This window comes from Mizuhopecten yessoensis, unplaced genomic scaffold (genome assembly GCF_002113885.1).
Source record: "Mizuhopecten yessoensis strain PY_sf001 unplaced genomic scaffold, ASM211388v2 scaffold716345, whole genome shotgun sequence".
NCBI classification, from domain to species: domain Eukaryota; kingdom Metazoa; phylum Mollusca; class Bivalvia; order Pectinida; family Pectinidae; genus Mizuhopecten; species Mizuhopecten yessoensis.
This window is the reverse complement of record NW_018480070.1, coordinates 368,425-379,039: the sequence shown is the minus strand read 5'-3', so window position 1 is coordinate 379,039 and position 10,615 is coordinate 368,425. Positions and strand designations below refer to the sequence as shown.

Below are 10,615 nucleotides of genomic sequence, written 5' to 3'. Positions count from 1 at the left end.
TTCCGAACAATGCCACACACAAAAAAACCCGGAAAATATTAGAATTGACGAAAATTCAATTTTTTGGTATTTTTTCCAAAAAATTCCCCAAACTATCGGAATGTTTAGATTTTCATAAAATCAACTCGACATAGTTGCATAACAATTATATGAAAGTTTCAACGAATTTTGCTGGTTAATTGCGAAAGTGTGGAGCCACCTTATTAGAAATTAACTTAGAAATAGTCAGTCAGTAGCTTAACCTGTTTTTGACGCACACGGGGTACAATTTGTAAGGCGTACCAAAGAAACAATTATGAGAATTTGGAATCATTCATTTTTACATTTAGTTATAATATAACATTAATGCATTAAAGATTATCTTTCGGATTTGTTAGGTTTAAAGATCCCAGGACCTCAACGTCACAACCAGATGGCCTAGCCAGTGAGCGATGTACCGTAATTCGTCTCTTTAGTATAAATTCTCTTGACAACTGGCATGACATTGCCTGTGCTTATGATCGCATACCAAGCTACATTTGTGAGATGAGTTCTTCCACAGATAGTAACGGTAATAACATACGTCTATTTTCATACATACATGTCTATGTATTTATACGATAATGGATTATTTTGATTTGGATTCTTTTCACAATTTAACTATACAATATTTGTGTGTACTGTTTTATTTTGAGTGCGTTGATAAGAAATTCGATGTTAATTAACTTTTGTATATCTCTATCAATATACATATTTTACAGAAACTAATCGACAAGACATATTTCCGGCTACTACCGCAACTAGCATCACTAACAGCTCCGGTTTTCACTGTAATAATGGAGAGGACATTTCACGACAGTTTGTGTGTGATGGTAAAGGAGATTGCCGTGACAGCAGTGATGAACATGGGTGTGGTACGTTTTATGTTGATTTAGTTATTCAATATTGGCTGCATTCAATATAAAGTGATTTCTCCTGACTAGTTTGAATGATACATGTCGTAATGAGATATTCCTGATGTTTATAACAACATTGAAATTTAATGATATCTATTTTTGTTGTGACGCCATGCAAGGAGTAAGCAACACGACTTGCGCGCCGCACCAGTTCCGGTGTAATGACGGGAAGTGTATCTCTCTGAGTCTGTTCTGTGATTTCATCCCTCACTGCCAGGATAAATCCGACGAGACAAACTGTGGTATGAATTGAAAGGACGCTTTCATTACACATATTTTCCGCATCATAGAAATATATTATCACACATACAAGGATAATGATGTAAAGGTAGAATTGTTATTGATTACAGCCATGTATGTTTGATATTGGTCAACAGCACTTATGATTGTGAGTATTGCTTCAGAAATCGTTAAAAGAAAGCATTTTTTATCATGTGTCGATGTGAAATATTAAAATGTATTATTATTTTCACGTCATATATCGCTTGACTTTTTTTATGCTAACACCGAATATTACAACTGTTCTTGTTATCTTTGGGATAGTTCACCATGAGTGTGAACCAGGTGAATTTCGCTGTAAAAATGGCCACTGTCTACCGGAGCACATGGTGTGTGATCTAAAGGAGGACTGTAAGGATGGATCAGATGAAGATAAAGACGACTGCGGTATGTGTATATTTTTTCAACACACAAGGGAATAATCAGAACTAAAAATGTGAATCTTGAGCTGTCATTTTCAGAACAGAAATGTACAACCCCTATCAACATTCCATGGCAACACATTTTAATTACAAGAAGATATTTACATCTGTGTTAAAAAGGATAAAATCAATGAAAGCACTATCAATTACTGAACAAAAAAAGTTTTTGTTTTGATTTCAGAAACTTGTAGAGCTGAGAACTTCTTGTGTTACGACCAGACGTGTATTCGTGGAAGCCGACAATGTGACGGAAACATCGATTGTGGCGGACGGTTTTCAGAAGACGAAAGTCAGCAATGCGAAAGACAGCAACATTCGTCGTGCACAGATCTTCTGAGTCTAGGGATAGCGACTAACGGAGAGTACCTTGTTACTTTAGGGACAGAAAGTACGAACACTATACACATTCTACAGGACCTAATTTGATCTAACTTGTTTATTGCAATGGAAACCCTTTTTATTTAAGTTTAAGTTAAATTTTTTTATTGTTATTCTGTATAATTTAAAAAGCGAAGAACTCATGCCACAACCTATCTTTAGTTACAAAATCTGTTCTAGCATAGCATTAAATACAATTTAAAACTCGTCAGTAGATTACTTACGTCAGTCATAAATAAACAAAGGTTTCGTTTATCATTACAGCGACTGTCAGAGTAGAGTGCACGTTTTCGACATCAAACGACAAGACATCAGTAAAGACTATCGTTCACCACGACCATGAAGAATGGCGTATTGGAGTAGTCAACAACATTGATGACGTCATCGAATACAGAATTCCTATGAGTCATATTGACATTTTGAAAAAACAATACAGATGCTCTCAGAAAATAAGACTTAAATGTCACATGAGTCCTGCAGTGATCAATCAGTGGCAAGGTGGCAATGGTGTTTGGCACGATTCAATAAACGAAGGACAATTGAACGGCACCTGTTCCTGTCCGATGTTTCATAAATGTGACACACAACTAGACAGGTACAACTAACTACTTAAGATTCTTTGTTTTCACATCACAGATACGTGTTCACAAAATTTGAAATTACTATCTCGACTAATTATTCAAAATAGTAAAGTGTAGATCATTGTTTGTAAACAGAGGCGATGATCAATATAAAATCACTTTTCCGTAAAAGATTGGTGCGCTAAAAATATCCTGTGGTACGTCTTAATATACGAATACATGTGTTTATAATCACAGATACATTGCTGTTGAGTTTGTATCGTTCAAGTTTATTTTCTATTTTCAGAATGTTTTGTTTAATAAGTTTTCAAGAATTTTGTTCAATTCAATTAAATCAATCCTAATAATTGGATGACAAAAATTGAAAAAAACCCACCTGATTATCCAGTACATGGTTTGTATTACTGTTTTTTGACGAATTCGCTGTGTATCTTCTCCTAAGGTGTAACTGTACCACGGAATTCTACGACTGGTACGTGGTAGGTGTCAATGACGTGTTCGAGGACTCGGGGGATATAGCGGTGCAAGACGACCTCCCAATTATTGGCATTGCTGCAGGATTGGCTGGGGGAATATACAGCTACCTTGGGTTCAAAGTTGATCCTTTAGTCTGTGAAAACGGTGAATATGATTGTGAAAGACTTCTTTTTATTTGTTATTAAAGATTGTATTTGTATTCTTTATAATATGAACGAGTTGCTACACATCAAAATCATGTCTGATGCATTTTAAAAGTCGGTATAAATAATCTTTGAAAATGTAACAAAAACAAATATAATTGCACAGCTAGTATATATTTTACCATTTCGTAGAATTGCTCTTTAGCGATTATATGAATACTCTGTCGAAGTAGTTCCATGCATCATAGTTTTATTAATTTCTGGAATACTTTATCTATGACCAATATTTTTAAGGTGTAAATACCCGTGTGTGTGCTACGTTCACCAACTGTTTATTTCCCCATGTGCAAAGCATTTGATAAACACCTCTTGTCCCTCATGAATTGTTAACGACTTGAACATGACCATTTGCCAGTCTTTTATAATAATGATGTACCGCAACAATGCTATGCCCCGGCAAACTCCGTTATGGCGTCATGTTTCATGGCAAAAGTTTCCCTGAGCAGAAGGAGAAATCAGGCCTTTCCAAGAGAAACATTGAGTTTTTTCCAAATATAATTTGATATAAATGGTATTGGAGAAAAAAGTTTCAAAACCCATGATGATTTGTTATCATGTATATATAACTTTCTGAAACGTTCATCTAAACTAAAAGAAAAATGCACACTCGGTAGTCCTTATATCTTTTAACAATTTGAAAATTGACTTATTCTAGTAAGACAAAGATAATAACCAACCATCAATCATTCGAGAATTTATATGTAACGTACAACAACTTACTGTAACCAGCATGGCAATGAGTTAAATTATTGACGTCAACATTCTCTTCTATTTTACCGACGTGTAGTTGTTGTTGTTGTGTTTTCCAGACGAAATCGGTGAATCTGCGAGGTTTCTATGTCGGAGCGGAATATCAGTGGACAAATCAGTGTATTGTTTAATGGACTATGATGAGTACGGCGAAATCAAAGGCTGCAGAGATCTGTCTCATTTGGATTACTGTTGTAATAATCTTGTCATTTCTTTTTGATTTTGTCATTATCCTATAGCAGTTTAGCACGTTTGAAATATTATAACTAACACATTTACTACTAAAACATAATTTATACACATACAGGTGGATGTTCTGCTGTTAAAATCAAACATAGCTTATCGATATGCTGCTAATGTTATTAAAGCGGTCTAGATTGACACTAGATACGAAACGAAAATGATTTTAGTGTAAACTGAAATAATATAATAAGTCAAATGGTTTAAGCTTTCGGATTTATTGAAGTTTTGTCTTATTTGTAGCGGATTTTGAATGTCCCCCTGACTTTGCAAAATGTAGCAACAGCTATTGTATTCCTGTCCGGTTTCTATGCGATGATGAAAAACATTGTTCAAACGGGGAGGATGAAGACATGTGTGGTAAATGAAAGAAAATTAGAACGAAAATAATATTGTCCACTTTTTGTGAAATGTATAAGATTTAACATAACAAAATAGTAAGAATGACGTAATTACACATTGCTATGAGTAAAAGGGATAATTCATTTTCAAAACATTTTATCCTCGTGAATATACATAAAATCACCCTAGGTCAAAGTTGGGATAAGCATTGCCCAGTTGTAGAGGGGAAGCAACGCCTATTGAATATATACTTATCCAAATATTACATACACGTAGTTAAAATGTCACTGAATATATAATTCTTGATTCATTCTGTAGTTGAAATATCTGTGAATCGGGTTTTCTTGACAGGTAGGATTTAAACAATTTTACAGGTGCATCACTTGTCGTTTTTCATACACATGTACCTGTATATCTTTAAATGACAGGATACTAATCAACTTGTGGAAACAAGTTCCTGTATATCAATTCTATTCATTATGTTATTTTACCGATTTGTGTACGTTTTCAAGGTTTGTGTCTCTATTTAGATCGAACGTGTGTTGGCCTTTTCCGATGTCACAAGAGTGACGTATGTCTTGGTCAAGTCCAGGTGTGTGACGGGATACCGAATTGTCCAGAAGGCGACGACGAGGATTTGTGTAACGTCACATGTCCGTCAGGTTGTACATGTAACGAACTGACCGCTGAATGCAATAACATAACGGTGGCATCAAACGATACATTTGCTGTGTTTTCAAACATACGAAAACTGTCTTTTAAAGCGTCAGATTTCTCTTTGGGAATTCCGAAACTGAAAACCTATGTATTAGCAGAGTTAAATCTTTCTCGTAACTCAATCAAGCACCTCACACCGGAAAATTTCGAAAATCTCAACAATATATATACGTTAGATTTAAGCCATAATGCTCTTACAAGCATTGTGGCAGAAACTTTTCACAATCTGAGGAATCTCCGAACCCTTCACCTACACGGTAATACCGCATTGCGTTTTATTCATCCCGACGCCTTTGCAGGACTGTCAGTATTACCATCGCTGATAATCCATCAGACGTTGATTAAAAAGATAGCTAGTAAGACTTTTGTTGGTTTAGATCAGATAACAGTCCTTAATTTGACTCAAAACAGAATCACACAAGTTGAAGATTTTGCGTTTGCATCCCTTAAAGAACTCTCTGTTCTGGATATACGCAGCAACAATATCCAGGAATTTTCTGACGGCATTTTCAATGGACTCACCAATTTGAAGGAATTGTATACTGACGCATACATGTTCTGCTGTGTTAAACCAGAAACTGTCACAGACAAAAACTGCCATCCCTACCAAGATGAATTTTCCTCGTGTTCCGATCTGATGCGAGAAGACCATCTTAGATCGTTCTTATGGATCATAGGATGCCTTTCCCTGCTCGGTAACGCCGGAGTAATCATATATAAGGTGATTTATGATCGTAGAAGTCTGAAAAAAGGTCATGGAATTTTCATAATGAATCTTGGATGTGCTGACTTCTTAATGGGTGTTTACATGTTAATTATAGCTATCGCTGATACCATGTTTCGGGGTAGGTACATCTGGAATGATATATACTGGCGTAACAGTATCATCTGCAAATTTGCTGGCGTCCTGGCAACTGTGTCCAGCGAAGCGTCTGTTATGTTTTTGTTACTGATAACTATAGATCGCTTTGTGTCGGTGAAATTCGTATTCGGACAAATCCAATTCACCAAGAGGAAAGCAATGTTTACTTGCATGGGCGTTTGGCTTATCACGTGGTCTATTGCAGTTCTTCCGTTATTCCCTATAAAATATTTCAAAGGTCAATTTTATTCGAGGTCCGCTGTTTGTTTGGCCTTACCTCTTACTCGTGAATGGCCTGCCGGATGGGAGTATGGAACCGCAATTTTTATTTTCGTTAACTTCATTATTTTTATAAGCATAGCCATTGGACAAGTACTGATTTACAAGGAAGTATCTAGCACGCACGAACTGATTAAATCACAGAGACGCTCCCAGGACGCAGCCATAGCAAGGAGTCTGTTTTTAGTGGTTTTCTCGGACTTCCTGTGTTGGTTTCCCCTTGGAATAATGGGTAAGTAAAAGCATTGTCAAAAAAGACATTGATAGCAATCAGATATAGTAAAAATTGAAACTATTATTTGATTTTATTGCGTTTTCCTCTTATCACAACCCTTGAATACTATATTCAATAAAACTGATATTTTGATATTTAGCTTTAGATTTTAATACTGCCACATAATTCAGGAATATTTTCGATTAAGAACACTCCTCTCTTCCTGTTGCAGGCTTAATGGCGTTATCTGGACATCACATCCCACCAGCGGTGTACGCCTGGGCCGCCGTGTTTGTTCTACCAATCAACTCTGCACTAAATCCAATTCTATACACATTCTCCGCCATTATAAGGCAGAGGGTAGGTCTACAGGCACCATCACTTCTATATTAAATAAAATAATTTGAAAAAAATTGCTAAATATTTTTCAAGTTTAAATAAGATTGTTCTCATAACCTTTTAATGTTTTTAATCGTTTTAGGGTTGTTTTCTTAATTTTATTATCGTAACTTTCAATGTTTATCAATTATATTGCTTTCTTTTTGCTTTTAACAGAAAAACAGTCGCTATCGTGCGAGTACAAAAACAGCAATTTCTCGACTCTCAACATGTGAGTTCCCTTCCAAATCAACAAAGTGTAGCATTCCTGTTTACCTTTCTGCAAATCTTCGTTGTGTCGGTTAACGGAGTTAGATTCATATATTAATTTTAGCATCAAACTGCTTTCAGTTGGCATTCACTGTCATTGTGCCTAATTGTAACACCGAACTCTTTGAAGAACATTAGGCTGGCATTCATTCTGAAAACCATTTGAATGCAATATTATATTTACCAGTTTCGAATATATTCATCTTATAGAAATAAATAGTACCTTGATTAAGAGTCAGTACTTGATTCGAATTAAGTATTAAAGTTTGTGGTCGGTATAAACAGGACGACCATGTCTCAGGAAGTGTTAGTGGTATTCAATGTCAAGATTCAACAAGCCCCCTGAAAGAGGTTCTAGTCACCCTTAGTGTCAACCCCTTGATATTTAAAAAAACGCAATTAAAGATCGGAATTCATATATGTAATTTGAATATATTGAACTTGTACATTTGCTATTAAAATGTTCCATAGCGAGGCTAACGTAGTCAATTACAAACGCATTAAGGCTGATTTTTTAATCGAAATAGTTCACCGGACTTGTGACATGTCAGTCTCTTTAGCGACCCGATTGGGTCTATGAAATGACGTATTAAGGTTATATAGTGACATTGATAAAGAAAGGTAAACAATATGCAATATGGTGTTACATGGTTCTAAGTGCAAAGTTTATGGTAAGGCCTGAGAGATAAAACAACCTCCCCCCCCCCAAGAACAACCCACACTCCAACAACAATTGTTAGTAAAAATGAAGGTAGTTTGATAATACTAGCAAATATATCTGCATGACCGAAACCTTTTAGATATTTCAAAGCTATCACAAATATGGGGATGTTACAGACTATATATCCAAATAGGACTAACATACTCTCTAAAATAATTGTCGATTATATATGTTTCGAACACGGCAATATGTGCTTGTTAACATGTACATTGTAGTTTGTTTTGGGCTATTAATGCCCTGTCGAAGAATCCAAAAGAAGTCAAATCCAAAGAATATAAAAGAAGAAAAAACCCGAAAAAAACCCTCGTATGGTTGAATCGAATAATTCACTAGCTATTTCCAACACTTAACGTAATTCTCGTCGCCAAAAAGCACCTCTACTTCTTTGTTAATATTTTTTGTCAAACAATCGTAGTTTTTAAACTGAATTTCAAATAACCTGTTTTTTATATGACCATCACGATATAAGATACATGTTATATTTGATAATAAAATAATTTGTAACGATTGTATTATCTTGTAAAACCCGCCCACCCTAATTTTGTTATAAGTATATACTGCCACAGGCGACAAACATAATTCGAGTCATTATGTATTAAAAAATAATCTAGTATATGACTTGTTTTATTATGATCACCTGTGTCTGTGTTAATTTCATCTTTCAGCAACTTCAACACCGGAGTCAATATGGAGCGATATTTGTAACAGTGACAAGTTTATTATCGGAGCTGAATTGCCCTGTCATTTGACCCTCAAAGAATACACAAAAGAGGGTGCACCAGACGTGGGAGAGATTTACAAGATTGTAACTGACCTAGCGGGACATCTGGACTTTCTCCATAGACGTAAACTTCTCCATGGTTCTGTATCCGATGAAATGGTCATAGTAACTAGGGATAAAAATGTAAGAGACTTTTGTGGATAGTTTTAGAATCATATACTGTATGAAAACATGTTGGGTACTTAAAAGATCTTTTCGAATGAAAGTGATAATATAATTTTAAAAAACCACCCAAAAACCCCGCTTTAAAGCAGGTATCAATTGATAAACATATCAAAACGTGTTGGTAAGATGTAGAATATTTAAGACAATCACTTGAACGAAACATGAGTAGCAAATAGCACGCTGGTGTTTGTACCACAGTTACCAACTGTTTGCTTTGATTTAGTGGCATATTACACAACTAAGCCTTCATGCTTTTGTAGAAGAAGTTGAGAGCTTACAGCAGACTGGACCCAAGCGTAGTCGATGAAGAGGCACCATATGGATACCCCGACATAGAGGCAATGGGTAGAGTGGTAATTAAGCTTCTACGCTGGAATCAGAGGACATCCGGGTCTCGCCGCAAAACACGCAAAATATAATATATATCTTAAATGACATGGAAAGAACGATAAATCCGGCAAACGCCGGTGTATACAATCCTGTTTTTTGACAAAAGTAAATGTTGTAAAGTTTTCCAGGGAATTGTGTGTAAATAAGCGTTATTGTGCACTGTGCAAAGAAGGATGCTTACTTTTTAAAAAGAGTAAGTCATTGACGATATAATTGCGATGTAAATCCTTCATCATGAATGTTGTATACATACCTCAACAGACGTTTAAGCTATGTTCTGTGACAATCGCATTGTTTCATTGTCCACTATTTGTTGTGAAACGTGTACGTTTCTGCTTTTAAAGTCACTGTTCTTCTGTCCCAGTTACTGTTAGTCCGATCAATCAAGACGCTGTACAAAAGGAAACGATTGTGAAGTGATGTTATGTTCACAAACTCTATCGCGTCATCGATTTTAATATCATCTTGAGTTTTTGTTTTCGCTACACTAAATTCCACAGCTCCATCGCATGTGTAACAATTGAAAAAGTACAAAATGAAAGTTTCGTATAATAGAGAATATCTCATAGGACGTATACACTGCCTCTCTGTAATTCCTATCGGGGAAAAAAATAAAAACCTTCATTACTTCTATATATAACTTGCTCGAAGAACGTGCCTGTTTTGCATTCCATTAACTTTCTTAAGTATTTGTAATATTGCCAACACTGTTAGGGTCACAAATCATCATAATCATCATCATCATCATCGTCGTCGTTGTCGTCCATTAACATGGGACTTTGCAGCTTAAAGAAAACTAATGTTGGATGTTTTCCCTTGAATATCACCTTTTCTATTTTTGGAATAAAAGTGCTTCTTTAATTTGATTTGAAAGTTTATAGATAATGAATTTCTGTACAATTGAAATACATGTTAATATTATGTAAGAATTTTGGTTTTGCTGATATCATATTTGGAATCATTTATAAAGTGTGATGTTTTTTGTTAATAAAAACCGAAACTCCATTGTTGTTGGTACTAAACAGAGGCACGGAAAGTCCGGCTCTTTTTCATGGGTTTCTGTCTTATACATTACAATACTAACTTAAAGACGAAGGATCATTATATAAAGTCACGTTTCGAGATAACGGTAAATACATCCTAAGATGTCTACATGAAGTTTTATTTTTGAACTGAGGTGAGCAAGTATCGCAAACGAGTTACCTCCCTTCCACTATCGGTATTCCAAATT

At 35.4% G+C, this 10,615-nt stretch overlaps 1 protein-coding gene across 1 annotated transcript in view; it reads left to right on the top strand.

Moving 5' to 3' along the window:
• Positions 1 to 10,377, top strand: part of LOC110443453 — a 69,686-nt gene extending 59,309 nt beyond the window's left edge. Inside the window, exons 19-32 of the mRNA XM_021487675.1 lie at positions 378 to 550; positions 741 to 893; positions 1,055 to 1,177; positions 1,479 to 1,601; positions 1,818 to 2,024; positions 2,279 to 2,609; positions 3,038 to 3,216; positions 4,085 to 4,219; positions 4,509 to 4,625; positions 5,138 to 6,697; positions 6,912 to 7,039; positions 7,235 to 7,289; positions 8,714 to 8,952; positions 9,255 to 10,377. Coding sequence (XP_021343350.1) covers positions 378 to 550; positions 741 to 893; positions 1,055 to 1,177; positions 1,479 to 1,601; positions 1,818 to 2,024; positions 2,279 to 2,609; positions 3,038 to 3,216; positions 4,085 to 4,219; positions 4,509 to 4,625; positions 5,138 to 6,697; positions 6,912 to 7,039; positions 7,235 to 7,289; positions 8,714 to 8,952; positions 9,255 to 9,413 — 3,682 coding nt within the window. The 3' untranslated portion in view covers positions 9,414 to 10,377. The remainder of the gene's footprint in view (positions 1 to 377; positions 551 to 740; positions 894 to 1,054; positions 1,178 to 1,478; positions 1,602 to 1,817; positions 2,025 to 2,278; positions 2,610 to 3,037; positions 3,217 to 4,084; positions 4,220 to 4,508; positions 4,626 to 5,137; positions 6,698 to 6,911; positions 7,040 to 7,234; positions 7,290 to 8,713; positions 8,953 to 9,254) is intronic.
• The last annotated feature ends 238 nt before the right edge of the window (positions 10,378 to 10,615 follow it).